Source organism: Neofelis nebulosa, chromosome 18 (genome assembly GCF_028018385.1).
Source record: "Neofelis nebulosa isolate mNeoNeb1 chromosome 18, mNeoNeb1.pri, whole genome shotgun sequence".
Lineage (NCBI taxonomy): Eukaryota > Metazoa > Chordata > Mammalia > Carnivora > Felidae > Neofelis > Neofelis nebulosa.
The window spans coordinates 5157391-5174711 of NC_080799.1; the positions used below are offsets into that span (position 1 = coordinate 5157391).

The 17321-nt window shown below is 49.1% G+C and overlaps 2 protein-coding genes across 8 annotated transcripts in view; both read left to right on the top strand.

Annotated features, from left to right (window-relative positions):
- PMS2 (PMS1 homolog 2, mismatch repair system component) overlaps positions 1–5639 on the top strand; it is a 28504-nt gene extending 22865 nt beyond the window's left edge. For all 5 annotated transcript variants that reach the window (XM_058711584.1, XM_058711586.1, XM_058711583.1 and 2 more), the window contains 3 exons: positions 1728–1828; positions 2036–2205; positions 4951–5639. In XM_058711584.1, coding sequence (XP_058567567.1) covers positions 1728–1828; positions 2036–2205; positions 4951–5094 — 415 coding nt within the window. In that variant the 3' untranslated portion in view covers positions 5095–5639. The remainder of the gene's footprint in view (positions 1–1727; positions 1829–2035; positions 2206–4950) is intronic.
- A 908-nt stretch (positions 5640–6547) lies between these two features.
- Positions 6548–17321, top strand: part of LOC131500842 (radial spoke head 10 homolog B-like) — a 61767-nt gene continuing 50993 nt past the window's right edge. For all 3 annotated transcript variants that reach the window (XM_058710343.1, XM_058710344.1, XM_058710345.1), the window contains exons 1-4: positions 6548–6722; positions 8737–9083; positions 11553–11628; positions 16308–16376. In XM_058710343.1, the coding sequence (XP_058566326.1) occupies positions 8833–9083; positions 11553–11628; positions 16308–16376 (396 nt within the window). In that variant the 5' untranslated portion in view covers positions 6548–6722; positions 8737–8832. The remainder of the gene's footprint in view (positions 6723–8736; positions 9084–11552; positions 11629–16307; positions 16377–17321) is intronic.

Here is a 17321-nt window from a genome sequence, read left to right on the forward strand (position 1 = left end):
GATTAGTCACCACAGAACTTGGTATTTGTCTCTCCTTTGCCAATGCCTGTTTTAGGCTGACCGCTTTACAAGGTGGTGGGATGGTGTATCATGTAGACCAGAAGTCTTTTCTTAAGCCAAGTGATAGGAAGAGGTCATGGATTTTCATTTGGGAAGTTCAGTGACATAGAGAAATACACTGAGATCCCAGTAGGAGTAAATCCTGGCATGAACAGTCACTCAGCTGGGAGAAAGCACCGAGTTTACAGAGTAATCTATTTCCTATGGAATGGTTGAATTCATTTACTTTCAGTAGGTATTAATGGTAATGGAAAAGACATTTATTTTTTAGTTTTTTTAATGTTTGTTTATTTTTGAGAGAGAGAGAGAGAGAACGTGAGTGGGGAAGGACAGAGAGAGAGGGAGACACAGAATCCGAAACAGGCTCCAGGCTCTGAGCTGCCGGCACAGAGCCCGACGTGGGGCTTGACCTCATGAACTGTGAATTCATGACCTGAGCCGAAGTCGGACACTTGACCGACTGAGCCACTCAGGTGCCCAGTGTAAAGACATTTAATAAGCTACTTTCTCATACTGGATTCTTCCTGCCTCTTTCACAGAGGTCTTTTATTTTTTAGCCATTTTGCATAAATAGGGTCTCACTTGTGACGTTTCAGGTTGCCCCAGGTAGTCACAGATCACTTGGGGTCCCAGGTGGCCCTTGCTCCAAGGATAAAGACCACAGGTCCTTCCTTTCCTACCAGGCCCTGCGTGGTCTGGCCCTCCCTAGGTCCTTCCTCTTGGTTCTCCATGCTTGAGCCACCTGGCCATCTCCTTTTCAGGCCGTTGACAGACCTGATGAATTCCTACCTGGTCATTAAGGAGAATGAAGTAGATCTTTTGTATGTGGCTCTGGGAACATCAGTGGGCCATCCTTGGGCCTTTGCACAGACTTGTCCCTGCCTGAATGCTTGTCCCTGTGCTCACCCATCCATCCATTGGCTGATAACGGGCGCTCACCCCAGCTCTCAGCGCAGAGGTCCCTTCCTCAGAGACACCGTCCTTGACCCCTGTCTCCAGGCCCATCTCACTTGCTCTGGCTCTTATGGCGCTGGGCGCCTCTGCCTCCTGATTGGCAGTGTACTTTGTAATTACAGTTTGTGTGACTGCCTGTTCAGTGTCGTTCTTCCCCACTGGTCTCTTACTCCATGCCCATCCTTTCTCCTGCCCTTATCAGTTCCGACTGATTAAGCACTCGCTGAACCAGGAGGACCGGTGGACAGATGGCTACCTGGACAGATGGCGCGGTCAATGATGCAGGCTCGGAAGGGGCAGGATAGCAAAACAGATGCTCTGTGTTCTGCTTTCCGATGCCTGTGATGACCCAGCCGAGCTTTTCACATGGTCTGTGTTGCCGGAAGGAAAAATAGCCTTTTTATGTTGTATTGTTATCTTTAAGGAGTGGATTGAGAGAAACATGGGGTCACTGGGATGGGGTGGCAAGCTGAGGAAAAGCCAGCTGCTTTGGTGGTCATTTGAACTTAAAAAAAAAAAAGAAGAAGAAAATTAATGGGAAATTCTCAGGCAGTTACGTGACAGGAAAGGCATATGGCTGAACAAAGCGTTGTCGCTTACCTGGCTTTTTGAAAGGAATTCAAAGAAGCACGTATTGGCTTTGTTTCATTTCTGCTTTACAGCTAAATGTTTGACTTTGAGATTGGGTTTGAATCTCTTCTCTGTTTTTTCAGACCTCAGACTCTCAACTTAACTGCTGTCAATGAAGCTATCCTAATAGAAAATCTGGAAATATTCAGAAAGAATGGTTTCGATTTTGTTATCGACGAAGGGGGTGAGTGACGACGATGACGGGATTGTCCTGACAGAGCTGGGAACAGTCTTTGAGGTGCCCTAGATAAGGATATTTTATCAGAGATGGAAACGGTTCCCCCAGAAAGGATTTTGCCTCTGCCCTGTGTCTCAGTGTTTGTTACACACAGGCGTCAAATGAAACGTACTTTTCGAATCGTGGACTCTTCTCCGAATTTTATTCTTCCAGCTCCAGTCACTGAAAGGGCGAAGTTGATTTCCTTGCCAACCAGTAAAAACTGGACCTTTGGACCTCAGGACATCGATGAACTGATCTTCATGCTCAGTGACAGCCCTGGGGTCATGTGTCGGCCTTCCCGCGTCAGACAGATGTTTGCCTCCAGAGCCTGTCGAAAGTCTGTAAGTAAACAACGCTCCTCTTCCAGGGTCCTGAGGGTCTGTTCGGGCCGGTGGTGGCACGAGTTCTCAGGCCAGCTGCTGACCAGGCAGCGCCATCGACTGTGGCCGAGATTGCCACGGGTCATCGTGTGTAATACGGCCACATCCTTCTCTGCCAGTGTGATGTGCGAGCTGGGCGCGTCTGCCTTATCTCTGGCCTCTAACCCATAATCGCTGTGACCTTTCACCGCCGCCGCTCAGCCTGTCCTGGAGGTGGTGGCGGTGGTGGGTCATCAGCCTGATGTCAGAGTGAAGCAGGTGCGTCTGGATCACCTGACCCCTGGGAGCAGCCGGGATGCCCTTCCTTCATCAGAGGCTCCACCCAGGTGCTGCCCAGGACACAGAGGGGACAAGGCAGATGAGGTCCCCCCCTCTTTTCGGAGTTTAAGGTTTAGTGGGGAGGAAGAGACTTAAGCCAAAGTAGTAACTTCTGATACCAGTAGGCCCAGAAAAGAAGTTAAAACAGTATGGGGACAGGGAGTGGCCTCGGCCCCCGGTCGAGCAGTTGAGATTGGGAGGCAGGGAAGGGCCATGTGAGGAGGAGGCATCTGGGCTAATGCCTGGAAGGGGCATGGAGCCCCTCAGGGAAGAGCTCTCCTAGTAGAAGAAACAGCAGGTGCACAGATGGGGCGGGGGGGGGGGGGGGGAGCGTGTGAGCCAAGCCAGAGGTGGCCTGTCCTGGAGGGGGTCCCAGATGTGACCCGAGCAGCGTCGGGACTCACACGGGGTCTTGTGATCCCGGTGGGAACCGGGGAGCTCGTGCGGAGGGCTGGAAGGGCTGAGGCGCAGGCTGTCGTGGGGGCGCCCGCATTTCTGGAACAAGGCGGCGGGGAAGCAGCAGCTTGTTCGCAGTTGGGGGGTGGGAGGCATAAAAGCTGATTTGGACGTGTGGTATTTGAGGCCCCATGAGGCTGTAAGTGCAGGCGTCTGGAAGACGGTCAGGTTAATGAATCCGAGCTCGGGGAAATGTCAGTCGGGGAGCAAAGTTCAGGGCCACCGTGCAGCCTGGGGATTGGATGAAGTTCGGGGAGGGGTGAGGGGAGAATCTGACTTCCGGCCACGGGTATTTCTTTGATGAAGACAGTGTTGGTGCCCCCATCCCGGGGTCGGTGAGCAAGAGGCAGGGCAGACTGGCCTGGGCCGGTGGCCAGGCGGTTTAGAGTGTCCTGCCTTAAGGTGCCACACAGACCCGGGGAGCCACAGGCCGCCCTGCCCTCCCCACCCTGGCGGGGCCGCTGCACTGTGGCTCTTTGTCCTCCCGTCAGCACAGCTGCTGACCGTTGTGGGTGATCCTCTGCCACACCCCGCGGGCCCGTGCCCTGCCAGCCCCTCAGCCCCGTCTGCTCGCTGGGCTCCTGCCACACGGCCACGTGCCACGGCCACGTGCCATGTCCCCAGCCGCACCAGCCTTCCTCCCACCCGAAGCCCTTTGCGCTTGCCCGCCTCGCATGCCGCCTTCACACACCCGCCTGACTCCCTCCAGCCCTGGGCTCTCCCAGGTCCCCCACGGAAGTGGGCTCTCCCAGGCGCCATCCCCCCGCGCCCCCCCCCACCCCCCCCAGGTGACACCTGTTTCTCTCTTGACTTGTCTGGGGTCTGTCCGCCCCAGTGAGGTGGAGCGCCCCACGCACGCTGCCTCTGGGGCTGTGCGTGGCACGAGGAAGAAGGAAGGTGACACACATCTCAGGCTTGTCGTCTCACACCACCTCTCCTGGTTTCTCAGGGGCGCTGATTTCCAGTGCTTGCTGAGGGGCCCGCTCACCTCCACGGAGAGTTCAGCTAGAGATGAGCTGAGTGCTGTTTCATCAAGAGGAGGCAGGGACAGGAGCCTGAAGGGAGGGCGAGTGAGACGGGCAGTATCTGGGGAGGGAGGACCCGGGCAGAGGGCATGGCCAGCACCAAGGTCCCAAGGTAGGTGCTTGTGTAGTGCACCTGTGCGAGAGGAAAGGGGCAGGTGCCTTGGCTGCCTGGGTGGCTCAGTCAGTCGGTTAAGCATCCCCCTTTGGCTGAGGTCATGATCTCACAGTTTGTGGGTTGGAGCCCCGCGTCAGGCTCTGTGCTGACAGCTCAGAGCTTGGATCCTGCTTCAGATCTGTGTCTCCCTCTCTCTCTGCCCCTCCCCTGCTCGCACTGTCTCTCTCTCTCTCTCCTCTCAAAAATAAAATAGAAACATTAAAAAAATTAAAAAAGGAAAGGGGTGCCGGTGTGCTGGAGAGGGGCAGGGAGGGATGCTCTCTAGCAGATGCAGGCACAAGGCCAGTGAGGGGCCAAATCCACCGATGGCTTTTACCCAGGTGAGCAGCGAGCGCTGGCAATGTGATCTGACAGCTTTTGAAAGGACTCACTGGCTGCTGAGTGGAGAACAGGTGGAGGGGGACAGCGGGGAGGTCTTGAGAGGCCCTGTGGTTGCCAAGGTGACAGGTCTGGGCGGCGGGAGAGCCGCTGAGACTGGTTGCATCCTGGACAGGTGTGGTCAGTGTCTGTAACAGAGGTGTGTTGCCGTAAAGGAGCCACGGAAGGGCTGGATTTCACAAAGCGGAGGGGGGCTGAGATATCAGCGGGTAGGGTTCCTCGGAGGAAGATTTTTCAGGGACCGCCGTTTTGGGTAGTCATCGTGTCCATCCTCGTTGCAGAGAAAAATGTTGCTGGAGAGGTGCTCTTGTACCCAAAGCCATAAAACTTGGAACCGTTGTGTCTCCTACTCAGGTGATGATTGGAACCGCCCTAAACACAAGTGAGATGAAGAAACTGATCACCCACATGGGTGAGATGGACCATCCCTGGAACTGTCCCCACGGAAGGCCGACCATGAGACACATTGCCAACCTGGATTTCATTTCTCAAAAGTGACAGCATCTCTCGCTTTCTAGAATTGCACGTTTTATTGCAGATTTTTCCTTTTCAAAAGCAGGGTTTTAGCGAGTCAGCTTGTTGCCAAATAAACCTGTTTGAAAAAAAAGAAAATGACCAGATCCACTAGAAATGATCTTGAGAACCTTGTCAAACCACGCAGAGCAGTGCTTGCACCGGCTTTTGTCCCGCACCAGAGTGTGTGTGCACACATACAGGCAAGAAGAGCATGTCTTACAGAAACAGGAAGAACGCTTTGAAAGCCACCTGGGCCTCTGCTGCTGTGGCCTGAGGTATTTTAGTCAGCAACTTTCAGCCCGTAGTATGATTAAATTCATAATGGTTTAATTATAAAATTACGGTCCTTTTGGGTTCGGGGATGTCCACCCTAATACGCATTAAATTAAAAAAAAAACAAAAACCCAAGAGAGATTCTCTGCCCAGCTGGAGGAAAATGGCCAAGTGAGGCCTGGGGTCACTATTTTTAAATGTTCCCCGGCAAACGTTCGTAGGCAAGGGGAAATAAAAGATTGACTTTTCTGTAACTTTAATGCTGTGATGTGGTTTTTTGGGGTGGGAATCGCAAGATGTTCCTGTTACTGGTCCTGAGAGCAAAAACCCTGTTGTCAGATAGTTTTTCGTGGAATCTCATCCTGCCGGAGACGAAAGCAAGTCCCTGTGGACCCAGACGGCTGTGGGCCGTACAGTGACCAGTGTGGCCTCTTCCTGCCCCCCCCCCCCAGCTTCTATTGGCTAATTTAGAATTCCTTGGATGTATTGAAATAATCGAGTAATTATTGGCCCAAGTGCCTATGCTGTGGTGCCCTCCTACAGGATCTCATTTAATAGTTGCAGGAACTCTACAAATGGGGGTCTTAGGCAGCCCCCCTTCCCCGACCGCTGTGTCCTAATCCGAGAGCCCTCAAATACGTGACCCAAGTGGCCAGAGGGGCTCTGAAGATGTGGTTGAGGGGAGGGTCATGAAGCGAGGCACGATCCTGGATTGGCCGGGTGGGCCCAATCTACCCCGTGACTTAAAAATTGGAGAACCTTTCTCAGCTGATACCGAGGATGTAGGAAGGCCGCGTTGAGAAACTGGAAAAACAAAGAGATTCTCCTTTGGAGCCAGCCGAAGGAACCAGTCCTGCTGGACTCCTAACTTAAAATCTTAAGATGATAAACTCGTGTTGCTTTAAGCCACTAAGTTTGGAGTAATTTGTTTACGGCAGTGGAAGCCGCCTGGATTCCTGTGTTACGGTGAAGATAAACGCTGCGAGGCCACGCGGCAATTAACAGAGCTGGGAAAACCTGCATCAGGTGCGTCCAGCTCCAGGTTGCCACCTGGACTTCTGGACCAGAGGGGCCGAGCCTTCTGGCTCAGCGGCTTCTCGGCCGGCGGTCCCTTTAAGGGCGGGGCGGGGCCTGTGGTTGCCTGGAGACCAGCCACGGTCGGGACGCTCCGCAGTCGCCGCAACATCTCCGCCTCCTCCTGGCTGCGCCCCCCACCCCGCCGGAGACCGGAGCCGGGTGGGCGCCCCGCCGGTGGTCCTGCGTGCGCCGCGGCCGACTTCCCGGTCAGGTCCGGCTCTTCCTCCGCCAGGCGGACCTGGCCCCCAGGACCTGAGCAGGTGCGGTGGGCAGGAGTTGCGGGGAGCCCCAAGCTCAGAGAATGCGCGCCCCTTTTGTGCTGCCTAAGGAAGGAATAAATCGCCAGGGTAAAAGGGCCTCAAGCCAGGGGGACCAGAATATAAACTAAAGTTACTGGGAAACAGGCCTCGAGGAAGGAGATGGGCCTTAGTTGTAGTGAAGATTTCACCCAGAGACCGCAAACCTATCTGTAGCAAAGGCTCACCTGGGCCTCCCTGGGCTAGGGGCTGGAGGGAGTAATGGGGTTTGAAGGACAAGAAAAGCGGGATCATGTTGGTGAGAGCAAAGCCTAGGGGTGTCGTTGACTGGCAGGTGGGGTGTCCAGAGGATGCCATCCAAGCAGAGGGTGTGGGGGTGTCCCCTTGGACCCCTCAGGGTGTGAGGAGGGACCAGACCTTGCCCTGCACCCCAGGACTCGTCTGTGTATATTGCTTGTTGCACTGGGATGTTTCCAATGAGGCCAGTTTGGGAGGCCATGAAAACTGTGGCTTTGGGGACCTGCCCGTCAGCTCCGTGACCTTGGGCAAATGTCACACGGCTCCTTTTCTGGCACGGGAGGCACTCAGTCTGGCATATGGAGTGGGCAGCCCAAGATTTCAAGTTCAAACACAGGAAAGTGACACAATCATCACAACATCATTGATAGTGTGCTGTATCCCACACTTCAGAGGTTTTCTGTGCATCATTTCATATAATTCTTACAAATGAGACAAGGCCCTGTTTTTTCTGTTTGGTATCTGAAGCAGATGGAGTTTTAACCTGCTTAAGGACACACAGCTGGTGAGGGGCAGTGCAGGAACCTGAACGCAGCTTTTGAGCACTTTACCATGCAGATATATCTATATATCTATATCTATATATCTATATCTATAGATATATATTTCTATATATCTATCTCTCTATAGAGATAGATATATAGTTATATATATAGAGAGATAGAGAGATAGATATATAGAGATCTATAGAGAGATAGATAGATCTATATCTATCTCTATATATACCTATATCTATATCTGTATCTATATCTATATATATTAGTTTACCTATTTTTTGAGAGAGGGAGAGAATCCCAAGCAGGCTTCCCAACTATCAGCACAGAGCCAGACGTGGGGCTCGAACCCATGAACCACAAGGTCATGACCCAAGCAGAAATCAAGAGTCAGATGCTTAACTGATTGAGCCACCCAATCGCCCCTCCATGCAGACGTATTAAGAGATGGGCTTTCAAAGTAGGAATTGCCGGCATGTAAAACATTAAGGGTTAAGTAGCCATTTTTTAATGTATCGGGTTCCCTTCTTGTTGGAACACTATTTGAAAAGAAATGGTAGGCAGTGTTTCCAGTTTTTAAAAATTTTAGGAATGGGGTGCCTGGGTGGCTCAGTCAAACTACCGACTTCGGCTCTGATCATGATCTCGCAGTTCGTGGGTTCCAGCCCTGAGTCGGGCTCTGTGCTGACAGCTCAGAGCCTGGAGCCTGCTTCGGATTCTGTGTCTCCCTGTCTCTCTGCCTCTCCCCTGCTCATGCTCTGTTTCTCTCTCTCTCTCTCTCTCAAATACATAAACATTAAAAATAAAATAAAATAAAAATTTTAGGAACAACCAATGCAATATTTTTATAAACTGGTGATACTTGATAATCATAATTTTTCAAGCTTTAGAAAGAGAATGAAAAAAAAAAAAAAAAAGGGCCGCCTGGGTGGCGCAGTCGGTTAAGCGTCCGACTTCAGCCAGGTCACGATCTCGCGGTCCGTGAGTTCGAGCCCCGCGTCAGGCTCTGGGCTGATGGCTCGGAGCCTGGAGCCTGTTTCCGATTCTGTGTCTCCCTCTCTCTCTACCCCTCCCCCGTTCATGCTCTGTCTCTCTCTGTCCCAAAAATAAATAAAAAACGTTGAAAAAAAAAAAAGGAGAATGATAATGACATTGGGTTGTAAAGCTAAAATTTTAGCTACGGATGAAACCCGTAAGTATGTAGAGCTACGATTTTTCTTTTTCAGATAAAACCGATCAACACTTTGAAACAAACAGCTCCCAACCAAAGGAATCATTTGATACTTACATATATAAAGTAAACTTTAGGACTTCTAAAGACAATGGTGAAAGAAAAGAAAAGAGCGGACAAACGGGCGGATAAGTTTTCCCGCTCTCCCTCCACGGATAATCCAGACGTTTCCACACCAGACAGCAACGCTGCTAGACAAGAACTGTCCCCGAGGGCTGCCGCACCATTGCAAACGCATCTCAGAGAATCAGGGCTCAGAAAAGAGTCCAATGACGATGCCCAGCTGAATGAAGACGCCACCCAGTACGAAGAGCCCATTCTCACCAAACTCATAGTTGAAAGGTGAATTTGATGGGTTGCGTCTTCCGTGTTCCCCTTTCTAGTGCTTTCATGCTCTGTTCTCTCTCTCTCTCTGCCATCTCTTATCGTGGCTTTCCCTGTCACTCCCCTAGGTGACTGTAAAAGTCTGTGTCTTCAGCCCTGGTCTCTCTCCTGGAGTTTTATATTCAAATTTATAACTCCCTCCTGAGCATCGTCCAACCCGACTTCAAGCCCCCTGTGTCCAAAAGCAAAGACTGCAGGACTTGAATAAGATCTGGACCGGAGTCCTGGCTCTGTGACATCAACCCAATCCTTGAACCTTTCTGAGCCCCAGGTTCTTCACTGGGAAAAACACACCCCATAGATGGTTCCTCTGTGTGCTGCCATGCCCCCCACCCCCCCGCCAGCCCTGGGCTTCTCCATTGGTGCCTATTTCTTTTTCTTTTTCTTTTTTTTTTAAATTTTTTTTTTTAATGTTTGTTTATTTCTGAGACAGAGACAGAGCATGAGCGGGGGAAGGGCAGAGAGAGGGAGACACAGAACACGAAGCAGGCTCCAGGCTCTGAGCTGTCAGCACAGAGCCTGACGTGGGGCTTGAACTCACGATCCTCGAGATCATGACCTGAGCTGAAGTCGGATGCTTAAATGACTGAGCCACCCGGGTGCCCCGGATTTGTAATCCATTTTGAGTCTTGTTTTGTACATGGTATGAGAAAGTGGTCTCAATTCACTCTTCGGCATGTATCTGTCCAGTTTTCCCACCACCACCTACTGAGAGGCTGTCTTTCCCCCTTCGCGTATTCTTGCCTCCTTTGTTGTAGATTAACTGACCATGGAAGTGTGGCTTTAATGGACTGTCTGTTCTGTTCCATAGATCTATATGTCTATTCTTCTCCCAGTACCATACTCTTTGGATAACTACAGCTTTGTAGTAGATCTTGAAATCTGGGATTGTGATGCCTCCAGCTTTATTTCTGTCCTTCAGGATGGCTATGCAGGGGCTTTTGTGGTTCCACACAAATCTTAGTGTTATTTGTTCTAGTCCTGTGAAAAATGCTGTTGGCATTCTGATAGGGATTTCATTGAATCTGTAGATTGCTTTGGGTAGGATGGACATCTTTTTTTTTTTTTTTTTTTTTTTTGGACATCTTAACAATATTAATTCTTAATCCACGAGCATGGAAGATCGTTTCATTTGTGTTGCCTTCAGTTTCTTTCCTCTGTGTTTTATAGTTTTCAGAGTGTAGGTCAGGTCTTTCACCACCTTGGTTAAATTTGTTCCTAGGTATTTTATTGTTTTTGGTGCAATCGTAAATGGAATTGTTTTCTTAATTTCTCTCTTATTTTATTAGAGTATTAGTGTATTCCATGTATTTCTGTATTAGCATATAGAAGGGCAACCGAGGGGCGCCTGGATGGTTCAGTTGGTTAAGTGTCTGATTTTTGATTTTGGCTCAGGTCGTGATCCCAGGGTCATAGGATTCAGCTCTCTGCACTGAGCATGGAGCCTGCTTCGGATTCTCTCTCCCTCTCTTTCTGCCCCTCCCCTGCTCACATTCTCTCTCTCTCTCTCAAAATAAACAAACTTAAAAAGATTTTTAAAAATTATCATCATAGAAGACACATAATGTAGAACTTCCTATTTTAACCATTTTAAGTGTACAATTCAGGGGCACTGAGTACCCTCATCCTGTTGTACAACCATCACCACTATCAATTTCCAGAACTTTTTCATCATCCCAGACCGAAACTGCCCAGAATAAACCCTCACCTTCCATCTCTGCCCCTTTTCACTATTTCCTCCTGGCTGTTGGCTCTCCCTACAATCTCTTCTCCACACAGCGGCCATCCAGATGCTCTTTTTATGACATAAATCTGACCGTGGCCAGCTCTCCTCTTAGAACCTTCTCCTGATTCCTCCTAGAGGAACCCCACCCCCCACCCCAGCGTCTGTCTCCTCTCCTCTTCTCTTTCTCTCTCCTTCCTGTTCTCCAGCTGGGCTGCCCTCCTTTCTGTTGGCTGAACTTGAGCTGTTGGCTCCTTCCTGCCACAGGGCCTTTGCACTTGCTGCACCCTCTTCCCAACATCCTCTTCCCAGAGTTCTTCTTAAGGCTGTTTGTTTTATGACCTGCACATCTCACTACAACTTCTGTGTCCTTCAAGAGGCCCTGACCGCCTGTACACAGCAGCTGCCTCCTCCTTATTCTCAGCCTCATTCCGCCATCATGTCTGTCATAAAAATTGAACATGATCTGGCATCCTCTTGTTTGTTTGTTTCCTCCTTGCTGCCTGTCTCTCCGCAGTCAACTAGGGTCACCAAAGGGCAGGAACTTTCCAGTCTTGTTCACGGTGGCCCTCGGGGAACATATGTTGAATGAACAAATGTGAAATATTGTTTGTACTTCTTCATTGATGTTAATTATGACTTTAACCCACCATCGCTTGTGGTTGATCACACCACTCATTACCTTGAGCTTTATTTCTTTGCAGCTATGAAGGGGAAACAGTCCATGGACTGTATGAGGGAGAAGGCTTTGCGGTCTTTCAAGGAGGCTGTACGTACCACGTGAGTTACACGTCTCGGGGATGGGCAGGGAGGGGAGGACGGTGAGAATATTCTGGGAGAGTCTGATATTTGTATCTCCAGAAAAGTCTGTTGAGTCTTCAAAAGAAATTGGAAGTACTTACTGCTGATTTGACTTTGAACCCAGTTACCTATTTTAAGGTAAAACCATGGATCCACACCTCAGAAGTCATCATTTTAGATTGTTTTCTTTTCCTGATTTTTAATAAATGTTTATGTTAGAGAGAGAGAGAGACAGAGCATGAGCAGGGGAGGGGCAGAGAGAGAGGGAGACACAGAATCCGAAGCAGGCTCCAGGCTCTGAGCTGTCAGCACGGGACCCAACGTGGGGCTCGAACTCGTGAACCACGAGATCATGACCTCAGCCGAAGTCGGATGCTTAACCGACGGCGCCCCCCTTTTCCTGATTTTCATTTATTGTCCAAACAACCTGAAGGCGACTGGAGCAAATAGCAAAGAGTAAAATCCCAGTGTTGTCACCCCTTTGCCATTAAATGTTTTGGACACGCCGCGTCGCTTTAATTCCTCGAATGGATGTGTCAGCATTTATAGGGCCTACTGATTTCGCAGATAACATCTTGAAACTTTTTTCACTTATGAATAATCTGCTGCCTTGCCGCATGGTTTTCGTAACTTAAATATTTTGCGGCAAAATATACATAAAACCTACCATTGTAACCATTTTTGAGTGTACAGTCAGGGGCATTAAGCACAGGACCCTCCCCAGCCTCCACCTCCAGAAACCTTCATCCTCCCAAACCGAGACTCTGGCCCCAGTTAAACACCAGCCACCCCCGTGTCTTCCTCTGTAATATTTAAAATACTGCATAGCTCTCTGATTTACTGTTCATGACTACACCATAATTATTAGATCACTTTTGAAGTGTTTTCATTTTTTCCCCCATCATTAGCAATGGCACAGTAGATCATTCAGATTATCAAAGAAATGTGTGCTTTTTAAAAAAAATATAATTTACCAGGGCGCCTGGTGGCTCAGTTGGTTAAGCATCCGACTTCAGCCCAGGTCATGATCTCGCCGTCCGTGAGTTCAAGCCCCACATCGGGTTCTGTGCTGACAGCTCGGAGCCTGGAGCCTGCTTCGGGTTCTGTGTCTCCCTCTCTCTGACCCTCCCCCATTCATGCTCTTTCTCTGTCTCAAAAATAAATAAAATTTTAATTTAAAAAATAAATAATAAATAAAAATAAAAATATAATTTATTGTCAAATTGGCTTCCATACAACACCCAGTGCTCATCCCAACAGGTGCCCTCCTCCATACCCATCACTCACTTTCCCCCCTCCCCCCCTCCCCCATCAACCCTCAGTTCTCTGTATTTAAGAGCCTCTTAGGGTTTGCCTCTCTCCCTCTCTGTAACTATTTTTCCCCTCCCCCCCTCCCATGTTCTTCCGTTAAGTTTCTCAAGTTCTGCATATGAGTGAACACATAAGGTATCTGTCCTTCTCTGACTTACTTCGCTCAGCATGATACCTTCCCGTTCCATCCAGGTTGCTGCAAATGGCAGGATTTCGTTGTTTCTCGTTGCCAAGTGGTATTCCGTTGTATCTATAAACCACATCTTCTTTATCCATTCATCAGTTGATGGACATTTAGGCTCTTTGCATAATTTGGCTATTGTTGAAAGCGCTGCTATAAACATTGGGGTAGAAACGTGTGTTTTCAATAAGAACAAATTTTTGGGGTGCCTGGGTGGCTCAGTCGGTTAAGCCTCCGACTTCGGCTCAGGTCGTGATCTCGCAGTCCGTGAGTTCAAGCCCTGCGTCAGGCTCTGTGCTGACTGCTCAGAGCCTGGAGCCTGTTTCGGATTCTGTGTCTCCCTCTCTCTCTGACCCTCCCCATTCATGCTCTGTCTCTCTCTGTCTCAAAAATAAATAAACATTAAAAAAAATTAAAAAAAAAACATATTTAAAAAAAAAAAAGAACAAATTTTCGTGGTTGGGGTCAGAAAGCATGGGTTTCAGTCCCCTGATTCCCCGCCCCCCACTAAACATACAACATGTTCTTATTCCTGCGTCATGTAAATTCTTAAAAACGCCATTAGCGTGGCTGAATAGTAGTCATGAATGTGGCCGTCCCATCTGGCCTCGGCCAGTTTTGGAATCAGCTGTTGCGTTCATGCTGATCAGTCTCCTTTCACCAATCGGGGCGCTAAGTGCACTGCTGTGTGAATAGGACTGAGTGTGGAGGGTGCTTGAGATCCTCTCTCTCCCCCCACCCCCTGCCTGCCTCTCTCCCCTGCCCGGTGCTCACTCTAAAATAAAAAAAATTAAAAAATCAACCAGCGACACCCAGTTCTCGATTACACAAGATCGACCCCACGAGGACACAGTATCGGCTCCTACTACCCCAGAGGGTCTTGTCTCCGGTGGCCTTCGGTCCACAATGACCCGGTAGCTCCAGCCTGGCCCAGTGGCCTTGCCTTAACTGTTGATGTGGGGGCAAATACCCCTCCATTTCTGAGATCTCCTCCCCACCACTGCCTGCTGCTTGCTGGGTAAACTTTCCGTATTTTCCTCAGACTCAAATTATTTTAATTAAAAATAATCATCTGTTGGGGCGCCTGGGTGGCTCAGGTAGTTAAGCATCTGACTTCGGCTCAGGTCATGATCCCCCGGTTCATGAGTTCAAGCCCTGAGTCAGGCTCTGTGCTGACAGCTCAGAGCCTGGAGACTGCTTCGGATTCTGTGTCTCCCTCTCTCTCTGCCCCTCTCCCGCTTGTGCTCTGTCTCTGTCTCTCTCTCTCAAAAATGAATAAATGTTAAAAAAAATTTGTTTTAAATAATCATCATTCGGCTCTCCTTTAAATTGCGAGAGCGGCAGACCCAGCAGAATGACTCTACTGTGGCCCAGGCCCCGAGTCAGACCATGTGTATGTCACATGTTTAGATCACAATCCCCTAAAGATAGACAATAAAGCCAAACATTTCATGGAACATTTGCCCTTACCATGTAGACACAGCATGATCTTTTCTAGTGTAGTTTGTTAATTAAAACGCCAGTTGTTGTGACCGTAATTGATTCCATAATACAAACAACAGCCGGCCTGCGGCTGGAAAGCCCCTAGTTGCCCCGTGGTTTTCCTCAACGCCAGCCTGTCTCCTGTGAGCCCAGGCTAACCTGGACGCCTAACAAAATGTGTCTTCTTGCTAGTGAGTTAGGGCCGTGGTTCCTGAGTGCGGTCCTGGGGACCAGCAGCATTACCTGGGTATTTTTTTTTTTTTAAATGCTCATTCTTGGGCAACAGCCCAGACCTGCTGATGAATTAGAATCTCCAGGGTGGGCCCAGCAATCCCCAGGTGATTTCTGAAGCATGCAAGAGTCTGAGATCCACTGAATTAGGGCACTGTTACATATTCCTCCTTCGCCCACTGACTCTAACAAGGTGATTCTAAGGAACAACTAGGAGTACTCTTTTTTTTTCTGAGTTTATTATATACTTATTTTGAGAGACACAGAGAGAGAGTGTGTGCACAAGCTGGGGAGGGGCAGAGAGAGAATCCCAAGCAGATTCCGTGCTATCAGCACAGAGCCAGACGTGGGACTCGATCCCAGAATCTGTGAGATCATGATCTGAGCTGAGATCTAGAGTCAGACGCTTAATGACTGAGCCCCCCAGGAGGCCCAAACTGGGAGTACTTTTCAGCCTCGTTTTCTCTGATTACATTTAGGCATTCAGGCGTGCGAAGTTTTCGGTGACTAGTTCCTATGTGTTAACAACAGACACTAAATATAAGTGGACCCTCCTGACAACTGTATATTGTCTACATAGAGGAATATTCAGGGGGCACGGGCGCACCCATACGGATAAGTCCCAGTAAGTAGAAAACAGACAAGCATGAAATTTACAAATGGGGTACTTTCTAACATCCAGATAACGGTTTTAACCAGGTCTACCTAGTTTAAATAATTTTTAAAAAATCCTTAAACTTTGGGGCACCTGGGTGGCGCAGTCGGTTAAGCGTCCGACTTCAGCCAGGTCACGATCTCGCGGTCCGTGAGTTCGAGCCCCGCGTCGGGCTCTGGGCTGATGGCTCGGAGCCTGGAGCCTGTTTCCGATTCTGTGTCTCCCTCTCTCTCTGCCCCTCCCCCGTTCATGCTCTGTCTCTCTCTGTCGCAAAAATAAATAAAAAAAAAAAAAAAAAAAAAAAAAAAAACGTTGAAAAAATCCTTAAACTTTGAAATGCAAAACCAAAAGCTTATGAATTCTTTTGAACTATGGAATTTTTACCTAGCTTAATTAGGAGAGGAAGACACAGACCGAACGTAAAACTCACGTTTAAGTGTCACGCAGGACTGCTTGGTGTAGGTTTTGGGGGATTTGGATAAGCGTATTCATGCAGACGGAAGTGGGATAGGGGCGCCTGGGTGGCTCAGTTGGTTAAGCGTCCGACTTCGGCTCAGGTCGTGATCTCACGGTTCATGAGTTTGAGCCCCACATCAGGCTCTGTGCTGACAGCTCGGAGCCTGGAGCCTGATTCGGATTCTGTGTCTCCCTGTCTTTGTGACCCTCCCCCCTCAAAAATGAATAAACAGTTTAAAAAATTTTTAAAAAAAGAAAGTGGGATAAGGCTCCATTCTGAGAACTAAAACCAGCTGTTACATAGAATCAATGGTCCTAAGGGTTTGTTGTTCTGTTTTAAAGGGTATGTTTTCAGAAGGACTTATGCACGGACAAGGGACTTATGTTTGGGCCGATGGACTGAAATATGAGGTAAAGTATGTCCTGTGTTATAGTTTTACGCTGTAATTAACACAATGTAACCGTCAGCTTCCCACAATCAAACATACTACTTTCACAAGAGTAATGCAGCTCACGGGTCTAAAAAAGTCCACAGATCCCAGGCGCCTGGGCGACTCAGTAGCTTAAGCATCTAACTCTTGATTTCAGCTCAGGTCATGATCTCACGGTCCGTGAGATTGAGCCCTGAGTTGGGCTCTGCGCTGACAGCTCAGAGCCTCCTTGAGATTCTGTCTCTCCCTCTCTCTCTGCCCCTCCCCTACTCTCTCTCTCTCTCAAAAAAAAAAAAAAAAAAAAAAAAAAACCTTAAAAAAAAAAAAAAAGACCCCAGAACCAAAGAATACAGGTGAAAAGTAACTTGTTAACTGCACGGGACCCTCTGGCAATCAGTACCCCGTTCATCCAGATCTATCTAGTTTTACTGGCTGCTTTTATTCTATGATGTGGGTTTCCCTTAACCCATCTTGCTGGTTTAAAGGGAATATGTATTTTTTAAATCGATTGCTAGAAGGCTTTTCTCAAACTCGCAATTGCAGGGTTGCTGGTGATGGGGTTTATAAGTGGTAGTGATGACCTTTAAAACCTATGCACATATGCTCATATTCAAATAGCAGCCAGGTGAGGGAAGCGGAGACAAGTGCCGGCCAGGTGGGCAGTTCACTGGGCCTGAGAGCGGGAGACAAGCCACAGAGGTGGAGGGGCCCCTGAAGATCTGGTGGTTTGGGGCCAGCCTTTCCAGGGACATTCTTCCCCTGCAACACCCTGGCTTCTAGCCTGTGGCCCTTGGTTTATCGTCTCTGGAAGTTCGAAGGCAGGACTCCTAGGAGGCACAGACCCTCCCACGGCAGCCTAGACACGAGGGTTTATGGGTGGGATTCAGGCTGTCACAGAAGTATCTTCAGGGAGGTCAGCTGGCCT